Source organism: Triticum urartu, chromosome 7A (assembly GCF_056163025.1).
Source record: "Triticum urartu cultivar PI428250 chromosome 7A, HENAU_Tu73, whole genome shotgun sequence".
NCBI classification, from domain to species: Eukaryota; Viridiplantae; Streptophyta; class Magnoliopsida; order Poales; family Poaceae; genus Triticum; species Triticum urartu.
In genome coordinates, this window is record NC_141879.1 from 698,099,913 (window position 1) to 698,123,302 (window position 23,390).

A 23,390-nucleotide genomic window follows, 5' to 3' on the forward strand; every position below is an offset into this window, starting at 1 on the left:
AAGTTACAAAAAAAGTCTCATTTGAGAAGTGATGGAATTTATGCCCATTTTGGGAATTTTGTGAGAGACATTAAGTAAGAAGGGATTAACACGCAAGTGCAAAGCATGACAAGTCTTCAGTGCGGTCTTTCGGTGATGCTAAGTAAGAAGGGATTAACACGCAAGTGCAAAGCATGACAAGTCTTCAGTGCGGTCTTTCGGTGATGCTAAGTAAGAAGGGATTAACACGCAAGTGCAAAGCATGACAAGTCTTCAGTGCGGTCTTTCGGTGATGCTAAGTAAGAAGGGATTAACACGCAAGTGCAAAGCATGACAAGTCTTCAGTGCGGTCTTTCGGTGCTCAAGCATCAGGGAGGCCGCTATTTTGAAAAAAAAAATCACAAAACCCATTTTAAAGTATCAAAAAATAAAAATAAAAAACAATCCATGGAAATTTATATGTATTCTGCATGAATGTGTGAAAACTCATTTCAAAATATTATGATTTGTGAAGGCAGAGAGACACACGAAGAGTCACTGCCGTGAAGTTATATGCCCCCCTCCCTCGCGACCGCACCGCCTCCCCGCGGGCGGCCGACCGCGCCTCCGTCCCCTTCTCCAGAGGCCCTCCCTCGCCACCTCTCCCCCGCCGTCGCCGGCGTGCGGGGCCAGGCTTGCCCCGGGCGGCGCCGGTGGCGGAGGTCCCTTCTTTTCCCCTCTCGGAGGCGACCTGCGCGGGGCGGCGCGCTTCCTGGTGGTGTGCTCAGGCAGCGGTGGGGCAACCCGGCGCAGGCGTGGGAGGTTGGATGCGCGGTGGGCTGGCGGCTTCTCATCGACGGCGGAGCCCCCTGGAGGTGGAGTTCGGGCGTAGGAAGGCTGGGTGGGGGCGGCGCCATCGCCGGCTTGCTGCAGCGGGGCGGCAGCGGCTTTGCGGGCCCGAGATGGGCCTGGCCGGGCCCAGGTGGCCTGGTGTGCCGCTGCGGCCGCGTCCGGTCGGCACCTGCGACGGTGCTGGAGGCACAGGCCTTCCGCACGATGGCAGTGCAGGTGGTTCCCTCCGGCGCGGCTCCGATGCTGCCCCTCCCGATTTCTGGCGCTCCTCTTTCCATCCTCTAGGCCTCGTGATGGCGGTCTCAATGAGACGGCATGGATGACCTCAAGACCGTGGTGGCGTATGCTGGTTGGTGGCTAGCTGGCTGGTTGGCTCCGGATCGGACGTATAGTGGTGGTTGGGATGCGGGAGAAATCCCTGCCGGTTCTTCCGGCGCCGACGCGGTGTCGCCTGCGGGCGTCACCTTTCCTTCCTGATGGGCGTAGGTGTTACCCATCCTCCACTCTTCTCCGTGTGCCGGGGGAAACCCTAGGACATGTCCGGGCAGCAGCGTCGTCGATCGACGTCGCATCCCTTCTTGGAGGTACTGCTTGGTTGCGCGGCGATTCGGAGCCTTGGTGTGTGGTGGGACGAATCAGGAGGGCGTAGCGGCGGCGGATCATCTGTGCTTTGCCGAGTTGCTGTTGTTGGCATTTTGTTCTTCTTTTTTCTCTTTTGGGCTTGATGTGCGGTGCGCCCCAGCAGTTATCGTGTGATTGGTGGAAGTTGCTTTATTTATAAAGCGGGAAAACCCTTTTTCAGAAAATATTATGATTTGTAGGCTGTAATTAAGAAAACAAAATTCCGTCCGGCCAACAAAAATGGTCGGCCCTTTTGGAAATACGTATTCTCCCTTTTTTGTACTCCATGCATGAAAGTACAACGTTATGAAATTGTGCACATACTTAGTGTACATGTGTATGTGTGTTCAAGAAACCGAAAAATTTCACGCTGCGGAAATTTGTATTTTGAAAACGAGCTCCCTGCAGCTCGAGCACCGTCGGCATTTTTCTATAAGAAAGATATTTGATCTTTTTGTTTGTTAGTTATTGCACTCTCAATATAGTTTAATTTCCCTTTTATTTCAGAGACAGACGGTTAACCACATCGAATTGGGTTGACCGCTACAGGAACAGAAGATCAATCCTAGACGCCAGTGTCGGCATTGCAGTTTTCAGGGGCGAAGTACACCCTGCCGGCGGCGAGGTCGTAGACGAAGCGCGTGCCCACTTGCGTCGCTGGGCCGATGACAGTAATCTGCGGGTGCGGTTTCACGGTGAGGCACATGTCTTGATCCTGCAGGACAAACAGCTTATTCGGCGTGAGCACAAGGTCCTGCTCGGACTCGAAGTGCAGCGTCACCGTCGGCCAGTGCGACAAGATGGCGCGCGTCGCGCGGAAGCAGAGACCGAAGTTGTGGCGGGGTACGCGCGGCACCCCGAGCCTCCTGCCGTGCTCCGCCAGGGCGCGCTCCAGGATGTCGTACGCAGGCCTGATCATGAACGTACCCCCCCAGAACATCCCGGCGTCAAGCACGCAACCACTGTGCCAACTGCCATCCGCGAGCTTTCGGCGCCTGAACACCTCCGCCAGGTTGCCGCCCAGCCGCGTCCTGCCAAAGCTGATGCCGGCGAGGTTGACGTAGTAGGCGCTCACCTCGGGGTAGAGCAGCCTGGTGCTCTTCATGTGCCTCGTGTCGACCCGGATGTCGCTGCCGAACCGGAGGAACCCGTGCCGGTTCCCCTGCGTGAACGGGAAGAAGAGGCAGTACGAGAAGCGATGCAAGCCGCCACGGCCCAGTAACCAGATGAGCGATGGATACGTCTTGCCCAGGGCGAGGATGCCGGCAAGCACTCCGTGGCTTCTGAAACGCTCGCTGGTGTGCGCGCAGCCGATGACGACGGCGGGTTCGACCGCCGCCGCGGCGCCATGGCCCGAGGCCGCGAAGGACATGGTCTCATGGCCGAGCACACCGCTTGCACTCGCGACACCGAGGAACATGGGGTTGCTCCTGAACCTGCACACGATGCCCCCCGGCGGGGAGCAAAGGTGGTTGGTGGGCGCGAGTGGGTGGAATGACGGCGAGGCCGTCGGGTCGAAGGGCGGCGGCACCTGCTCAAACGGGTTTTGGATCGGCACGCACTGCATCCACGTCAGGCTCTGGGTCATCTCCATCGCGAGGGTGTACGTTCGGCAGCCATGGCCCGTCCCGACGGTGGTGATGATGTTGTACCTCTCTTTGTGAGGAATGTGCGGCCGAAGCACGTTGGGGGCGTGCTCAACTGGCTCGTTCAGGTGCACGAACCCGTCGTCGTCGACATGGATGGTACTGTTCCAGCCGGGGCTAGGGACCAGGCGCAGGCTAAAGCCCTTGCTGCGGCCTGATGTGGCATCGTCAACAGCGACGACGACGGCAGGATGGAGGAGCGCCGCAAGCACCAGATGGAGGAGAAGAGCGTGATTGGAGAGGTCCATGGATGTGGCTGTTGGAGAGTTAACTTGTTGGCTCGTGCACACAATAGTGAGCACTCTTTTGTGTATGGCTTGGCTGCATTTATAATGAACCAAGAATCCTTTGTTGAGATTTGCATATCCCTTGTACACTTCTATGTACACAAGGATTTGGCTGCATTTCTATGTATCTATCTATCTATAACAATACATCTATAAATCTATCTATATGTATCTATATATCTATTTATATCTATGCATCTATCGGTCTATCTATCTATCTATACATTAGAGACTCTAGAAGTTCTCATGTTAATCAGAAAATACGAGACATTAATTTGGTGGGCCCGAGTTATTATGGTTTAGATCTGTCCATTTAATATCCATATTAATCAAAAAATACAAGATGTGCATCTGATGGGACCAAGTTATTACGGTGTAGATCAACCCATGTAACCCTTGGTTGTAATTTCGTTCAATTCTACGAAAATATTTTTGTTCTTAAAAGGCCCACATCCATGTAGAGAAGGGCTTGACTGCATTTATTGTGAATCCAAAATCCCTAGTTGGGATTTGCGTATACCTTGCAACCCTCCATGTATACGAGGGATTGGCTGCGTTTAATATGAATCCAATATCCCTTGTTGACATTTGCAGATCCTTTAAACACCACCATGTAGAGGAAGATATAGTTGCATCTATTATGAATCAAAAATCTCTTGTTGAGATTTGCATATCCATTACACACTTCCATGTACCGCAAACTAATTTATGTCATAAACACAGGTAGGGGCACGAAGGCCCCAAAAGATTTTGGAAAAAAAAATCTTATACGATCAGATCATATGCTCCACCAGGTTACACCCACTTTGATGAGAGAATTCCTTATTTAACACTGTCTTAATTTTTTTTGCCCTATTTAACACCGGAAAACTTTTTCTTCCTTATCTAACAACAATGCTAAATTTTGTTCCCTTTGTGACACTTCTGTCTATTTTGAGCACTACTGGTGTTAAGTGGCACATGAAAAGACGATCTTACCCCTATTGCAACTTGTGACCAAAATAATTCAGAACAATATCAATAACTTGGTCCTGCTGTTAAGTGCAAAACTGGACAGAACCTCCCCTATAAACATGCCATTTTGGAAAGTTTTTTATTTCGAAATTCAATTCAAATTTTGGGCAGAACCTCCCCTGTAATTTGCCATTCCTGTAGACACAATCCACATATACATTTTTCAACACACAACTTTCAAATTTGCCAATGGCATGAGGCATAAACATGCAGACTCACATCCAAGTACACATATATGATTTACAACATATCCAGGTTAGTTCAAGTCCACACACACATGAAATTAGCAACCCAAAAGTGACTCACATCATACCCAGGTTCACATGCATGAGTCCAACTCCACATACATCACATTAGCAACCCAAAAGTGGCTCACATCATACCCAGATTCACATACATGAGTCCAACTCCACACAACATGACATGAGCAGCAACAAAAGTGACTTTAAGTGCAAGAAATTAGATGGAGTTCACAAGCTTAGTCTTCTTTTCCTTCTTGTGCCCATTGCAGGGCTAGTTGGGTAAGCTTTTTTGCTTCTAGTGCCCATTGCAGGGCTGTGAAATGGCACCATCGGATTATAGCAAGCTTCATCTTCCTTGTGGCCCTAAAAAGAAAGACATGGTTGTCAAATTATTATAGTGCATGCAATACATATGGATATATTTGATACATGTATGACAGCAAACAACAATATTAACTATTCATAATATGTGATATTAAAATTCAGAAACAGAAAAGGTCACCTTTTCCCCCCTTTTGCATTTTTCTTGTTTGTAGTCTCCAATGTTTGGTTATGTTTTCCCTTTTTCTTGGTTGTAGTTGAAGGAAATATGCCCTAGAGGCAATAATAAAGTTATTATTTATTTCCTTATATCATGATAAATGTTTATTATTCATGCTAGAATTGTATTAACCGGAAACATAATACATGTGTGAATACATAGACAAACATAGTGGCACTAGTATGCCTCTACTTGACTAGCTCGTTGATCAAAGATGGTTATGTTTCCTAACCATAGACATGAGTTGTCATTTGATTAAGGGGATCACATCATTAGGAGAATGATGTGATTGACTTGACCCATTTCGTTAGCTTAGCACTTGATCGTTTAGTTTGTTGCTATTGCTTTCTTCATGACTTATACATGTTCCTATGACTATGAGATTATGCAACTCCCGTTTACCGGAGGAACACTTTGTGTGCTACCAAACGTCACAACGTAACTGGGTGATTATAAAGGTGCTCTACAGGTGTCTCCGAAGGTACTTGTTGGGTTGGCGTATTTCGAGATTAGGATTTGTCACTCCGATTGTCGGAGAGGTATCTCTGGGCCCTCTCAGTAATGCACATCACATAAGCCTTGCAAGCATTGCAACTAATAAGTTAGTTGCGGGATGATGTATTACGGAACGAGTAAAGAGACTTGCCGGTAACGAGATTGAACTAGGTATTGAGATACCGACGATCAAATCTCGGACAAGTAACATAGCGATGACAAAGGGAACAACGTATGTTGTTATGCGGTCTGACCGATAAAAGATCTTCGTATAATATGTAGGAACCAATATGAGCATCCAGGTTCCGCTATTGGTTATTAACCGGAGACGTGTCTCGGTCATGTCTACATTGTTCTCGAACCCGTAGGGTCCGCACGCTTAACGTTACGATGACAATTTCATTATGAGTTTATATATTTTGATGTACCGAAGGTTGTTCGGAGTTTCGGATGGGATCACGGACATAACAAGGAGTCTCGAAATAGTCGAGACATAAAGATTGATATATTGGACGACTATATTCGGACACAGGAATGGTTCCGGGAGTTATCGGATATAAAACGGAGTACCGGGGGTTACCGGAACCACCCCCCCAGGGGTTAATGGGCCTCATGGGCCCAAAGTGGAGCAGAGGAGGGGCGGCTAGGGCAGGCTGCGCGCCCCCTCCCCCTCTAGTCTGAATTGGACAAGGAGGGAGGGGCGGCGCTGTTGGAAATATGCCCTAGAGGCAATAATAAATTGGTTATTATTATATTTCCTTGTTCATGATAATCGTTTATTATCCATGCTAGAATTGTATTGATAGGAAACTCAGATACATGTGTGGATACATAGACAACACCATGTCCCTAGTAAGCCTCTAGTTGACTAGCTCGTTGATCAATAGATGGTTACGGTTTCCTAGCCATGGACATTGGATGTCGTTGATAACGGGATCACATCATTAGGTGAATGATGTGATGGACGAGACCCAATCCTAAGCCTAGCACAAAGATCGTGTAGTTTGTATGCTAAAGCTTTTCTAATGTCAAGTATCATTTCCTTAGACCATGAGATTGTGCAACTCCCGGATACCGTAGGAGTGCTTTGGGTGTGCCAAACGTCACAACGTAACTGGGTGGCTATAAAGGTACACTACAGGTATCTCCGAAAGTGTCTGTTGGGTTGGCACGAATCGAGACTGGGATTTGTCACTCCGTGTAAACGGAGAGGTATCTCTGGGCCCACTCGGTAGGACATCATCATAATGTGCACAATGTGATCAAGGAGTTGATCACGAGATGATGTGTTACAGAACGAGTAAAGAGACTTGCCGGTAACGAGATGTATGGGTATCCAGATCCCGCTGTTGGTTATTGGCCGGAGAGTTGTCTCGGTCATGTCTGCATGGTTCCCGAACCCGTAGGGTCTACACACTTAAGGTTTGATGACGCTAGGGTTATAGGGAATAGATATACGTGGTTACCGAATGTTGTTCGGAGTCCCAGATAAGATCCCGGACGTCACGAGGAGTTCCGGAATGGTCCGGAGGTAAAGATTTATATATGGGAAGTCCTGTTTTGGTCGCCGGAAAAGTTTCGGGTTTTATCGGTAATGTACCGGGACCACCGGGAGGGTCCCGGTGGTCCACCAAGTGGGGCCACCAGCCCCGGAGGGCTGCATGGGCCAAGTGTGGGAGGGGACCAGCCCCAGGTGGGCTGGTGCGCCCCCCCCCCACAAGGGCCCAAGGAACCTAGGGTTTGGGAGGGGGCGCCTCCACCTAGCTTGGGGGGCAAGTTTCCCCTCTCCCCCCCTTGGCCGCCACCCTAGATGGGTTTGGGACTGCCGCACCCCTTGGGGTGGAAACCCTAAAGGGGGAGCACCCCCTCCCTCTCCCCTATATATACTTGAGGACTTTGGGGCTGCCAACACATGAGTTTTGACCTCTCCATGGCGCAGCCCTGCCTCTCTCCCTACTCCTCTCCCGCGGTGCTTGGCGAAGCCCTGCAGGATTGCCACGCTCCTCCACCACCACCACGCCGTCGTGCTGCTGCTGGATGGAGTCTTCCCCAACCTCTCCTTCTCCCCTGGCTGGATCAAGGCGTAGGAGACGTCACCGGGCTGCACGTGTATTGAACGCGGAGGTGCCGTTCATTCGGCACTAGGATCTCCGGTGATTTGAAGCACGACGAGTACGACTCCATCAACCCTGTTCACTTGAACGCTTCCGCTTAGCGATCTACAAGGGTATGTAGATGCACTCTCCTTCCCCTCGTTGCTATATTACTCCATAGATTGATCTTGGTGATGCGTAGAAATTTTTTAATTTCTGCTACGTTCCCCAACAGTGGCATCATGAGCTAGGTCTATGCGTAGTTCCTATGCACGAGTAGAACACAAAGCAGTTGTGGGCGTTGATTTTGTCAATTTACTTGCCGTTACTAGTCTTATCTTGATTCGGCGACATCGTGGGATGAAGCGGCCCGGACCGACCTTACACGTACGCTTACGTGAGACTGGTTCCACCGACTGACATGCACTAGTTGCATAAGGTGGCTAGCGGGTGTCTGTCTCTCCCACTTTAGTCGGATCGGATTCGATGAAAAGGGTCATTATGAAGGGTAAATAGAAATTGGCATATCACGTTGTGGTTTTGGCGTAGGTAAGAAACGTTCTTGCTAGAAACCTATAGCAGCCACATAAAAACTTGCAACAACAATTAGAGGACGTCTTACTTGTTTTTGCAGCATATGCCTTGTGATGTGATATGGCCAAAAGGATGTGATGAATGATATATGTGATGTATGAGATTGATCATGTTCTTGTAATAGGAATCACGACTTGCATGTCGATGAGTATGACAACCAGCAGGAGCCATAGGAGTTGTCTTAATTTATTTATGACCTGCGTGTCAACATAAAAGTCATGTAATTACTTTACTTTATTGCTAAAGCGTTAGCCATAGTAGTAGAAGTAATAGATGACGAGACAACTTCAAGAAGACACGATGATGGAGATCATGGTGTCATGCCGGTGACAACGATGATCATGGAGCCCCGAATATGGAGATCGAGAGGAACAAAATGATATTGGCCATATCATGTCACTATTTGATTGCATGTGATGTTTATCATGTTTTACATCTTATTTGCTTAGAACGACGATAGCTTAAATAAGATGATCCCTCACTAAAATTTCAAGAAAGGTGTTCCCCCTAACTGTGCACCATTGCGAAGGTTCGTTGTTTCGAAGCACCACGTGATGATCGGGTGTGATAGATTCTAACGTTCGAATACAACGGGTGTAAGCCAGATTTACACAGCAAAAACACTTAGGTTGACTTGACGAGCCTAGCATGTACAGACATGGCCTCGGAACACGGAAGACCGAAAGGTCGAGCATGAGTCGTATAGAAGATACGATCAACATGAAGATGTTCACCGATGTTGACTAGTCCGTCTCACGTGATGATCGGACACGGCCTAGTTGACTCGGATCATGTTTCACTTAGATGACTAGAGGGATGTCTATCTGAGTGGGAGTTCATTAAATGAACTCAATTATCATGAACATAGTCTAAATTGTCTTTGCAAATATGTTGTAGATAAATAGCTCATGTTGTAGCTCCCTGTTTCAATACGTTCCTAGAGAAAGACCAAGTTGAAAGATATTGTAAGCACTGATGCGGACTAGGTGTCCGAGGAGTGTCCTCACTGCTACATAGAAGGCTTACGTCTTTGATGCACCGCTCGATGTGCAAACCCCTACAACGTCGTCTGTGGATGTTGTGAACACCTGACAGACACATCCTGATGACTACTTGATAGTTTAGTGCACCATACTTTACGGCTTAGAATCGGGATTCGAATGACATTTTGAACGCCATAGAACATATGAGATGTTCCAAGAGCTGAAATTGGGATTTCAGGCTCATGCCCGTGTTGAGAGGTGTGAGACCTCTAACAAGTTCTTTTGCCAACAAGATGGAGGAGAATAGCTCAGCTAGTGAGCATGTGCTCAGAATGTCTGGGTGCTACAATCACTTAAATCAAGTGGGGGTTAAACTTCCAGATAAGATAGTGATCGATAGAGTTCTCTAGCCACTATCACTAAGCTACTAGATCTTCGTGATGAACTATGACATGCAAGGGATGGAATTGTTCCCGGAGCTGTTCGCGGTGCTTAAGACCGCAAAAGGTAGAAATCAAGAAGGAGCATCAACTGTTGATGGTTTAACAAGACCACTGGTTTCAAGAAGGGCAAGGGCTAGAAGGGAAACTTCATGGATGGCAAACCAGTTGCCGCTCCAGTAAAGGAACCCAAGGTTGAACCCAAACCCGAGACTAAGTGCTTCTATTGTAAGGGGAACGATCACTGGTAGCGGAATTACCCCAAATGCATGGTAGATAAGAAGGCTGGCAACTTCAACAAAGTATATGCGTGTTATTAATGTGTACCTCGCTAGTGCTCCTAGTAGCACCTGGGTATTGGATATCGGTTCAGTTACTATTAATGGTGACTTGAAGCAAAAGCTACGGACTAAACAGAGACTGGCTAAGGGCGAGGTGACGATGTGTGTTGGAAGTGTTTCCAAAGTTGATGAGATCACCATCGCACGCTCCATCTGCCTTCGGGATTAGTATTGAACCTAGATAAATGTTATCAGGTGTCTACATTGAGCATGAATATGATTAGATCATGTTCATTGCAATACGGTCATTCATTTAAGTTAGAGAATAATGGTTATTCTGTTTACATGAATCATACCTTTCATGGTCATGCACCCTATGTGAATGGTTCATTGAATCTCGATCGTGGTAATACACATGTTCACGCCAAAAGATGTAGAGTTAATAATGATAGTACCACTTTCTCGTGGCACTGCCGCTTAGGTCATATTGGCGTAAGATGCATGAAGAAACTCCATGTCGATGGATGTTTGGAGTCACTTGTTTTTGAATCGCTTGACACATGCGAGCCATGCCTCATGGGCAGGATGACTAAGACCCTGCTTTCAGGTACAATGAAACGGGCAAGTGACTTGTTGGAAATCATACATGCTGATGCGTGTGATCCAATGAGAATTGAAGCGTGCAGTGGATATCGCTATTTTCTCATCTTCACTGACGATTTGAGTAGATATAGGTATATCTACTTAATGAAGCACAAGTCTGAAACGTTTGAAAAGTTCAAGCGATTTCAGAGTGAAGTTAAGAATCATCATAACAATAAGATCATGTTCCTACGATCTGATCAAAAGGGGATTTTCTGAGTTATGAGTTTGGCAATCACTTAAGACATTGTAGAATTGTTTCACAGTTGAAGCCACCTGGAACACCACAAGGTAATGGTGTATCCGGACGTCGTAATAGAACACTATGAGCTATGGTGCGATCTACGATGTCTCTTACCAATCTACCGTTTTCATTTTGAGGTTATGCGTTAGAGACAGCTGCATTCACTTTAGATAGGACACCATCTAAGTCTGTTGAGACGACGTCGTATGAACATTGGTTTGGCAAGAAACCAAAGTTGTCGTTTCTTAATGTTTGGGGCTGCGATGCTTAAGGCTTCAGCCGGAGAAGCTCGAACCCAAACCGGACAAACACATCTTCATAGGATACCCAAAGGTGATAGTTGGGTATACCTTCTATCTCAGATCCGAGGGCAAATTGTTTGTCGCTAAGAACGGGTCCTTTCTCGAGAAGGAGTTTCTCTCGAAAGAATTGAGTGGGAGGAAGATAGAACTTGATGAGGTTGTCGAACCTTTATTTCAACCAGAGAGTGATGCAACACAGAAAGATGTTTTCTGTGGAGCCTACATCTGTTGAATAGGAAGTTAATGATAGTGATCATGAAGCTTCGGATCAAGTTGCTATCGAACCTCGTAGGTCGACAAGGATATGTACTACTCCTAAGTGGTACGGTAATCCTGTCTTAGATATCATGTTGTTAGACAACAATGAACCTACGAGCTATGGAGAAGCGATGGTGGGCCCGTATTCCGACAAATGGTTAGAAGCCATGAAATCCGAGATAGGATCCATGTATGGACTTTGGTGGACTTGCCCATTGATCGGCAAGCCATCAAGATAAATGGATCTTTGAGAAGAAGACGGACGTGGGCGGTAATGTTACCTTCTATGAAGCTCGACTTGTGGGAAAGAGTCTTTTCACAAGTTCAAGGAGTTGACTACAATGAGAATTTCTCACCCGTAGCGATGCTTAAGTCCGTCGGAATCATGTTAGCATTAGCTGTGTTTTTCGATTATGAAATCTGACAGATGGATGTCAAAACAAGTTTTCTTACCAGTTTTCATAAGAAAAAGTTGTATGTGATACAATAAAAGGTTTTGTCGATCCTAAGGATGCTAAAAGGTATGCTGGCTCCAGCGATCCTTCTATGGACTAGAGCAAGCATCTCGGAATCAGAATATATGCTTTGATGGAGTAATCAAAGCTTTTAGGTTTATACAATGTTTGCTAGAAACTTGTATTTACAAGAAAGTGAGTGGGAGCACTACAATATTTCTGATAAGTATATGTGGATGACATATTGTTGATATGAAATAATGTAGAATTTCTGGAAAGCATAAATGGTTGTTTGAAGAGTGATTTTCAAAGGAAGACTTGGATAAAGCTGCTTACATATTAGGCATCCAGATCTATAGAAATAGATCAAGATGCCTGATGATACTTTCAAAGAACGCACACCTTGACATGTTTTTGAAAGAGTTCAAAATAGATCAGTCAAAGAAGGGGTTCTCACCTGAGTTGTAAGGTGTGAAGTTGAGTAAGACTCAAAGATTGACCACGGTAGAAGAAAGAGGAAGGACGGAGGTCGTCCCCTATGCTCTTGTCATAGGCTCTATACGGTATGCCATGCTGAGTACCGCACCTGATGTGTGCCTTGCCACATGTTTGGCAAGAGGGTACAAAGGTGATCTAGGAGTAGATCACCAGATAGCGGTCAAAATTATCCTTAGAGGAATAAGGAAATGTTTCTCGGTTATGGAGGTGATAAAGAGTTCAACATAAAGAGTTACGTCGATGCAAGCTTAACACCTATCCGGATAGCTCTGAGTAGAGATACTGGATACGTATAATGGAGCAACAATTTGGAATAGCTCCAAGTGGAACGTGGTAGCAGCATCTACGATATAAAGTTTTGCGAAATACATAGGGATCTGAATATGGCAAGACCCGTTGACTACAACCTCTCTCACAAGCATAACATGATCAAACCCAGAACTCTTTGAGTGTTTATCACATAGTGATGTGAACTAGATCATTGAGTCTAGTAAACTCTTGGATGTTGGTCACATGGCGATGTGACCTGTGAGTGTTAATCACATGGTGATGTGAACTAGATTATTGACTCTAGTGCAAGTGGGAGACTGTTGGAAATATGCCCTAGAGGCAATAATAAATTGGTTATTATTATATTTCCTTGTTCATGATCATCGTTTATTATCCATGCTAGAATTGTATTGATAGGAAACTCAGATACATGTGTGGATACATAGACAACACCATGTCCCTAGTAAGCCTCTAGTTGACTAGCTCGTTGATCAATAGATGGTTACGGTTTCCTGGCCATGGACATTGGATGTCGTTGATAACGGGATCACATCATTAGGAGAATGATGTGATGGACGAGACCCAATCCTAAGCCTAGCACAAAGATCGTGTAGTTCGTATGCTAAAGCTTTTCTAATGTCAAGTATCATTTCCTTAGACCATGAGATTGTGCAACTCCCGGATACCGTAGGAGTGCTTTGCGTGTGCCGTCACAACGTAACTGGGTGGCTATAAAGGTACACTACAGGTATCTCCGAAAGTGTCTGTTGGGTTGGCACGAATCGAGACTGGGATTTGTCACTCCGTGTAAACGGAGAGGTATCTCTGGGCCCACTCGGTAGGACATCATCATAATGTGCACAATGTGATCAAGGAGTTGATCACGGGATGATGTGTTACGGAACGAGTAAAGAGACTTGCCCGTAACGAGATTGAACAAGGTATCGGGATACCGACGATCGAATCTCGGGCAAGTATCATACCGATGGACAAAGGGAATTGTATACGGGATTGATTAAATCCTTGACATCATTGTTCATACAATGAGATCATCATGGAACATGTGGGAGCCAACATGGGTATCAAGATCCCGCTGTTGGCTTTTGGCCAGAGAGTTGTCTCGGTCATGTCTGCATGGTTCCCGAACCCGTAGGGTCTACACACTTAAGGTTCGATGACGCTAGGGTTATAGGGAATAGATATACGTGGTTACCGAATGTTGTTCGGAGTCCCGGATAAGATCCCGGACGTCATGAGGAGTTCCGGAATGGTCCGGAGGTAAAGATTTATATATGGGAAGTCCTGTTTTGGTCGCCGGAAAAGTTTCGGGTTTTATCGGTAATGTACCGGGACCACCGGGAGGGTCCCGGTGGTCCACCAAGTGGGGCCAGCAGCCCCGGAGGGCTGCATGGGCCAAGTGTTGGAGGGGACCAGCCCCAGGTGGGCTGGTGCGCCCCCCCACAAGGGCCCAAGGCGCCTAGGGTTTGGGGAGGGGGCGCCTCCACCTAGCTTGGGGGGCAAGTTTCCCCTCTCCCCCCCCTTGGCCGCCACCCTAGATGGGTTTGGGGCTGCCGCATCCCTTGGGGTGGAAGCCCTAAAGGGGGCGCACCCCCCTCCCTCTCCCCTATATATACTTGAGGACTTTGGGGCTGCCAACACATGAGTTTTGACCTCTCCATGGCACAGCCCTGCCTCTCTCCCTACTCCTCTCCCGCGGTGCTTGGCGAAGCCCTGCAGGATTGCCACGCTCCTCCACCACCACCACACCGTCGTGCTGCTGCCGGATGGGGTCTTCCCCAACCTCTCCTTCTCCCCTTGCTGGATCAAGGCGTAGGAGACGTCACTGGGCTGCACGCGTGTTAAACACGGAGGTGCCGTCCATTTGGCACTAGGATCTCCGGTGATTTGAATCACGACGAGTACGACTCCATCAACCCCTTTCACTTGAACGCTTCCGCTTAGCGATCTACAAGGGTATGTAGATGCACTCTCCTTCCCCTCGTTGCTAGATTACTCCATAGATTGATCTTGGTGATGCGTAGAAAATTTTGAATTTCTGCTACGTTCCCCAACAGGCGCCCCCCCTTTCCTTTCTCTCCTCTCACCCTTCCTTCCCCCTCTCCTAGTTGGACAAGGAAAGGAGGGAGTCCTACTCCCGGTAGGAGTAGGACTCCTCCCTGGCGCGCCTCCTCCTGGCCGGCCGCCCCTCCCCCTTGCTCCTTTATATACGGGGGCAGGGGCACCTCTAGACACAACAATTAATCCTTGAGATCTATTAGCCGTGTGCGGTGCCCTCCTCCACCATAATCCTCGATAATATTGTAGCGGTGCTTAGGCGAAGCCCTGCGACGGTAGAACATCAAGATCGTCACCACGCCGTCGTGCTGACGGAACTCTTCCCCGACATTCTGCTGGATCGGAGTCCGGGGATCGTCATCGAGCTGAACGTGTGCTAGAACTCGCAGGTGCCGTAGTTTCGGTGCTTGATCGGTCGGGCCGTGAGGACGTACGACTACATCAACCGCATTGTGCTAACGCTTTCGCTTCCGGTCTACGAGGGTACGTAGACAACACTCTCCCCTCTCGTTGCTATGCATCACCATGATCTTGTGTGTGCGTTGGAAATATTTTGAAATTACTACGTTCCCCAACAGTGGTATCTGAGCCTAGGTTTTATGCGTTGATGTTGTGCACGAGTAGAACACAAGTGAGTTGTGGGCGATATAAGTCATACTGCTTACCAGCATGTCATTCTTTGGTTCGGCGGTATTGTTAGATGAAGCGGCCCGGACCGACATTACGCGTACGCTTACGTGAGACTGGTTCTACCGACATGCTTTGCACACAGGTGGCTGGCGGGTGTCAGTTTCTCCAACTTTAGTTGAACCAAGTGTGGCTACGCCCGGTCCTTGCGAAGGTTAAAACAGCACCAACTTGACAAACTATCGTTGTGGTTTTGATGCGTAGGTAAGAACAGTTCTTGCTAAGCCCGTAGCAGCCATGTAAAACTTGCAACAACAAAGTAGAGGATGTATTGGTGTTCACCATATTGATGTTCACCATATTGATGTTCACCATTGATACTACTCCATCTCACATGATGATCGGACATGGTTTAGTTGATTTGGATCACGTGATCACTTAGAGAATTAGAGGGATATCTTTCTAAGTGGGAGTTCTTAAGTAATATGATTAATTGAACTTAAATTTATCATGAACTTAGTACCTGATAGTATCTTGCTTGTCTATGTTTGATTGTAGATAGATGGCTCGTGTTGTTGTTCCGTTGAATTTTAATGCGTTCCTTGAGAAAACAAAGTTGAAAGATGATGGTAGCAATTACACGAACTGGGTCCGTAACTTGAGGATTATCCTCATCGCTGCACAGAAGAATTACGTCCTGGAAGCACCGCTGGGTGCTAGGCCTGCTGCTGGAGCAACACCAGATGTTGCGAACGTCTGGTAGAGCAAAGCTGATGACTACTCGATAGTTCAGTGTGCCATGCTTTACGGCTTAGAACCGGGACTTCAACGATGTTTTGAACGTCATGGAGCATATGAGATGTTCCAGGAGTTGAAGTTAATATTTCAAGCAAATGCCCGGATTGAGAGATATGAATGTTGGGGAACGTAGCATAAATTCAAAATTTTCCTACGTGTCACCAAGATCAATCTATGGAGTCATCTAGCAACAAGGGAGGAGTGGATCTACATACCCTTGTAGATCGCGCGCGGAAGCGTTCAAGTGAACGGGGTTGATGGAGTCGTACTCGTCGTGATTCAAATCACCGATGATCCTAGTGCCGAACGGACGACACCTCCGCGTTCAACACACGTACGGAACGGAGACGTCTCCCATGCCTTGATCCAGCAAGGAGGAGGGAGAGGTTGATGGAGATTCAGCAGCACGACGGCGTGGTGGAAGTAGCGGGATTCCAACAGGGCTTCGCTAAGCGCTGCGGGAGGAGGGAGATGTGTCACGGGAGGGAGAGGGAGGCGCCAGGCCTTAGATTGGTTTGCTCCTCCTTTTTCCCCACTATATATAGGGCCAAGGGAGAGGGGGAGGCGCAGCCCTTGCCCCTTCCTCCAAGGAAGGGTGCGGCCAAGGGTGGGGAGGAGTCCATCCTCCCCAAGGCACCTCGGAGGTGCCTTCCCCCTTTAGGACTCTCCCCTTTTTTTTCTCTCTTGGCGCATGGGCCTCTTGGGGCTGGTGCCCTTGGCCCATATAGGCCAAGGCACACCCCCTACAGCCCATGTGGCCCCCCGGGGCAGGTGGCCCCACCCGGTGGACCCCCGGGACCCTTCCGGTGGTCCCGGTACAATACCGGTGACCCCGAAACTTGTCCCGATGGCCGAAATAGCACTTCCTATATATAATTCTTTACCTCCGGACCATTCCGGAACTCCTCGTGACGTCCGGGATCTCATCCGGGACTCCGAACAACTTTTGGGTTACCGCATACTAATATCTCTATAACCCTAGCGTCACCGAACCTTAAGTGTGTAGACCCTACGGGTTCGGGAGACATGCAGACATGACCGAGACGTTCTCCGGTCAATAACCAACAGCGGGATCTGGATACCCATGATGGCTCCCACATGTTCCACGATGATCTCATCGGATGAACCACGATGTCAAGGACTTAATCAATCCCGTATACAATTCCCTTTATCTAGCGGTATTATACTTGCCCGAGATTTGATTGTCGGTATCCCGATACCTTGTTCAATCTCGTTACCGGCAAGTCTCTTTTACTCGTTCCGTAACACATCATCCCGTGATCAACTCCTTGATCACATTGTGCACATTATGATGATGTCCTACCGAGTGGGCCCAGAGATACCTCTCCGTCACACGGAGTGACAAATCCCAGTCTCGATTCGTGCCAACCCAACAGACACTTTCGGAGATACCCTTAGTGCACCTTTATAGTCACCCAGTTATGTTGTGATGTTTGGTACACCCAAAGCATTCCTACGGTATCCGGGAGCTGCACAATCTCATGGTCTAAGGAAATGATACTTGACATTAGAAAAGCTTTAGCATACGAACTACATGATCTTGTGCTAGGCTTAGGATTGGGTCTTGTCCATCACATCATTCTCCTAATGATGTGATCCCGTTATCAACGACATCCAATGTCCATGGTTAGGAAACCGTAACCATCTATTGATCAACGAGCTAGTCAACTAGAGGCTTACTAGGGACATGGTGTTGTCTATGTATCCACACATGTATCTGAGTTTCCTATCAATACAATTATAGCATAGATAATAAACGATTATCATGAACAAGGAAATATAATAATAACCAATTTATTATTGCCTCTAGGGCATATTTCCAACAGTCTCCCACTTGCACTAGAGTCAATAATCTAGTTCACATCGATATGTGATTAGCACTCAAGATCACATCCCCATGTGACTAACACCCAAGAGTTTACTAGAGTCAATAATCTAGTTCACATTTACCATGTGATTAACACTCGATGAGTTCTGGGTTTGATCATGTTTTGCTTGTGAGAGAGGTTATAGTCAACGGGTCTGAACCTTTCAGATCCGTGTGTGCTTCACAAATCTCTATGTCATCTCCTAGATGTAGCTACCACGTTCCATTTGGAGCTAATCCAAATAACTGTTCTACTTGGAGCTATTCTAAATTGTTGCTCCATTATATGTATCCGGTATCTCTACTCAGAGCTATCCGGATAGGTGTTAAGCTTGCATTGACGTAACTCTTTACGACGAACTCTTTTACCACCTCCATAATCGAGAAAATTCCTTAGTCTACTTGCTACTAAGGATAACTCTTGTACCCCTTGACTGACTCATGGCAAGGCACATTTCAAGTGCGGTACACAGCATAGCATACTGTAGAGCCTATGTCTTAAGCATAGGGGACGACCTTCGTCCTTTCTCTCTATTCTGCCGTGGTCGAGCTTTAAGTCTTAACTTCATACCTTACAACTCAGGCAAGAACTCCTTCTTTGACTGATCCATCTTGAACAACTTCAAGATCATGTCAAGGTATGTGCTCATTTGAAAGTACCATTAAGCGTTTTGATCTATCCTTATAGATCTTGATGCTCAATGCTCAAGTAGCTTAATCCAGGCTTTCCATTGAAAAACACTTTCCAAATAACCCTATATGCTTTCCAGAAATTCTACATCATTTCTGATCCATAACATATACTCATCAGAAATTCTATAGTGCTCCCACTCACTTCTTTGGAAATACAAGTTTCTCATAAACTTTGTATAAACCCAAAATCTTTGATCATCTCATCAAAGTGTACATTCCAACTCCGAGATGCTCACTCCAGTCCTTAGAAGGATTGCTGGAGCTTTGCATCCTTATTAGCATCTTTTCAGGATTGACAAAACCTTCCGGTTGTATCACATACAACCTTTCCTCAAAAATCGTCGAGGAAACAATGTTTTGATATCCTATCTGCAAGATTTCATAAATGATGCAGTAATTGCTAATATAATTCCAACAGACTCTTAGCATCGCTACGAGTGAGAAAGTCTCACCGTAGTCAACTCCTTGAACTTGTCGGGAAACTTCTTAATGACAAGTCGAGCTTTCTTAATGGTGACATTTACCATCATTGTCCGTCTTCCTTTTAAATCCATCTACACTCAACAGCCTTACGACCATCAAGTAGTTCTTCCAAAGTCTACACTTTGTTTTCATACATGGATCCTCTCTCGGATTATATGGCCTCAAACCATTTATCGGAATCCAGGCCCACCATCGCTTCTCCATAGCTCGTAGGTTCATTGTTGTCTAGCAACATGACTTCCAAGACAGGATTACGTACCACTTTGAAGTAGTACGCATCCTTGTCATCCTACAAGGTTTGGTAGTGACTTGATCTGAAGTTTCATGATCACTATCATAAGCTTCCACTTCAATTGGTGTAGGTGCCACAGGAACAACTCTTTGTGCCCTGCTATACACTAGTTGAAGTAACGGTTCAATAACCTCATCAAGTCTCCACCATCCTCCCACTCAATTCTTTTGAGAGAAACTTTTCCTCGAGAAAGGACCCGATTCTAGAAACAATCCCTTATTGCTTTCGGATCTGAGACAGGAGGTATACCCAACTGTTTTGGGTGTCCTATGAAGATGCATTTATCCGCTTTGGGTTCGAGCTTATCAGCCTAAAACTTTTTTCACATAAGCGTCATAGCCCCAAACTTTTAAGAAATGACAGCTTAGGTTTCTCTAAACCATAGTTCATACGGTGTCGTCTCAGCGGAATTACGCGGTGCCCTATTTAAAGTGAATGTGGTTGTCTCTAATGCCTAACCCATAAACTATTGTGGTAATTCGATAAGAGACATCATGGTATGCATCATATCCAATAGGGTGCAGTTATGATGTTCGGACACACCATCACACTATGGTGTTCCAGGCTGTATCAGCAGTGAAACAATTTCCACAATGTCTTAATTCTGTGCCAAACTCGTAATTCAGATATTCATCTCTATGATCATATCATAGACATTTTATCCTCTTGTCACGACGATCTTTCAACTTCACTGAAATTACTTGAACCTTTCAATAATTCAGACTCGTGATTCATCAAGTAAATATACTCAACATCTACTCTAATCATCTGTGAAGTAAGAACATAACGATATACACTACACGCCTCAGCACTCATTGGACTGCACACATCAAAATGTATTACTTCCAACAATTTGCTTTCTAGTTCCATTTTACTGAAACCGAGGCTTTCAGTCATCTTGCCCATGTGGTATGATTTGCATGCCTCAAGTGATTCAAAATCAAGTGAGTCCAAACGGTCCATTTGCATGGAGTTTCTTCATGCATATACACCAATAGACATGGTTCGCATGTCTCAAACTTTTCAAAAACGAGTGAGCCCAAAGATCCATCAACATGGAGCTTCTTCATGCGTTTTATACCGATATGACTTACGTGGCAGTGCCACAAGTAGGTGGTACTATCATTACTATCTTATATCTTTTGGCATGAACATGTGTATCACTACGATTGAGATTCAATAAACCATTCATTTTTGGTGTAAGACCATTGAAGTTATTATTCAAATAAACAGAGTAACCATTATTCTCCTTAAATGAATAACCGTATTGCGATAGACATAATCCAATCATGTCTATGCTCAACGCAAACACCAATCTCGATGGTAGAGGGAGCGTGCGATGCTTGATCATATCAACATTGGAAACACTTCCAACACATATCATTAGCTCACCTTTAGCTAGTCTCCGTTTATTCCGTAGCTTTTATTTCGAGTTACTAACACTTAGCAACCGAACCGGTATCTAATACCCTAGTGCTACTAGGAGTACTAGTAACGTACACATCAACACAATGTATATCCAATATACTTCTATCGACCTTGCCAGCCTTCTCATCTACCAAGTATCTAGGGTAATTCTGCTCCAGTGGCTGTTCCCCTTATTACAGAAGCACTTAGTCTCGGGTTTGGGTTCAACCTAGGGTTTCTTCACTAGAGCAGCAGCTGATTTGCCGTTTCATGGAGCATCCCTTTTTGCCCTTGCCCTTCTTGAAGCTAGTGGTTTCACCAACCATCAACAATTGATGCTCCTTCTTGATTTCTACTTTTGTGGTGTCAAACATCGCGAATATCTCAAGGATCATCATATATGTCCCTGATATATTATAGTTCATCACGAAGCTCTAGCAGCTTGGTGCTAATGACTTCGGAGAACCATCACTATTTCATCTGGAAGATCAACTCCCACTCGATTCAAGCGATTGTTGTACTCAGACAATCTGAGCACAAGTTCAACAATTGAGCTTTTCTCCCTTAGTTTGCAGGCTAAGAAAATCGTCGGAGGTCTTATACCTCTTGACGTGGGCACGAGCCTGAAATCCCAATTTCAGCCCTCGAAACATCTCATATGTTTCGCGACATTTCAAAAACATCTTTGGTGCCTCAATTCTAAACCATTTAACAGAACTATCATGTAGTTATCAAAATGTGTATGTCAGGTGTTCGCAACATCCACAGACAACGTTCGAGGTTCAGCACACTGAGCGATGCATTAAGGACATAAGCCTTCTATGAAGCAATGAGGACAATCCTCAGTTTACGGACCTAGTCCGCATAATTGCTACTTTCAACTTTCAACTAATTTTTCTCTAGGAACATATCTAAACAGTAGAACTGAAACGCGAGCTATGACATAATTTGCAAAATCCTTTTTGACTATGTTCAGGATAATTAAGTTCATCTTATGAACTCCCACTCAGATAGACATCCCTCTAGTCATCTAAGTGATTACATGATCCGAGTCAACTAGGCCATGTCCGATCATCACGTGAGACGGACTAGCCAACGTCGGTGAACATCTTCATGTTGATCGTATCTACCATACGACTCATGCTCGACCTTTCGGTCTTCTGTGTTCCGAGGCCATGTCTGTACATGCTAGGCTCGTCAAGTTAACCCTAAGTGTTTTGCATGTGTTCTGAGGCCATGTCTGTACATGCTAGGCTCGTCCACACCCGTTGTATTTGAACGTTAGAATCTAACACCCGATCATCACGTGGTGCTTCGAAACACGAACTGTCGCAACGGTGCACAGTTAGGGGAGAACACTTCTTGAAATTGTTGTAAGGGATCATCTTATTTACTACCGTCGTTCTAAGAAAATAAGATGTATAAACATGATAAACATCACATGCAATCAAATAGTGACATGATATGGCCAATATCATATTGCTCCTTTTGATCTCCATCTTCGGGGCTCCATGATCATCATCGTCACCGGCATGACACCATGATCTCCATCATCATGATCTCCATCATCGTGTCTCCATGAAGTTGTCACGTCATCTATTACTTCTACTACTACAGCTAACGGTTAGCAATAAAGTAAAGTAATTACATGACGTTTATGTTGACACGCAGGTCATGAATAAATAAAGACAACTCCTATGGCTCCTGCCGGTTGTCATACTCATCGACATGCAAGTCGTGATTCCTATTACAAGAACATGATCAATCTCATACATCACATATATCATTCATCACATCCTTTGGCCATATCACATCACATAGCATACCCTGCAAAAACAAGTTAGACGTCCTCTAATTGTTGTTTGCATGTTTTACGTGGCTGCTATGGGTTTCTAGCAAGAACGTTTCTTACCTACGCAAAGACCACAACATGATATGCCAATTGCTATTTACCCTTCATAAGGACCCTTTTCATCGAATCCGATCCGACTAAAGTAGGAGAGACAGACACCCGCCAGCCACCTTATGCAACTAGTGCATGTTTGTCGGTGGAACCGGTCTCACGTAAGAGTACGTGTAAGGTTGGTCCGGGCCGCTTCATCCCACGATGCCGCCGAATCAAGATAAGACTAGTAACGGCAAGCATATTGAACAAAATCAACGCCCACAACTACTTTGTGTTCTACTCGTGCATAGTAACTACACATAGACCTAGCTCATGATGCCACTGTTGGGGAACGTAGCATAAATTCAAAATTTTCCTACGTGTCACCAAGATCAATCTATGGAGTCATCTAGCAACGAGGGAGGAGTGGATCTACATACCCTTGTAGATCGCACGCGGAAGCGTTCAAGTGAACGGGGTTGATGGAGTCGTACTCGTCGTGATTCAAATCACCGATGATCCTAG

General features: G+C 46.1%; 1 protein-coding gene across 1 annotated transcript; it reads right to left on the bottom strand.

Annotated features, from left to right (window-relative positions):
• Window positions 1–1,913: 1,913 nt before the first annotated feature.
• On the bottom strand, window positions 1,914–3,423 carry LOC125523719 (aspartyl protease family protein 2-like). The gene has a single exon (XM_048688781.2). It carries the CDS (start codon window positions 3,323–3,325, stop codon window positions 1,997–1,999), a length of 1,329 nt encoding a protein of 442 aa, XP_048544738.1. The 5' UTR covers window positions 3,326–3,423; the 3' UTR covers window positions 1,914–1,996.
• Between the last annotated feature and the right edge of the window lie 19,967 nt (window positions 3,424–23,390).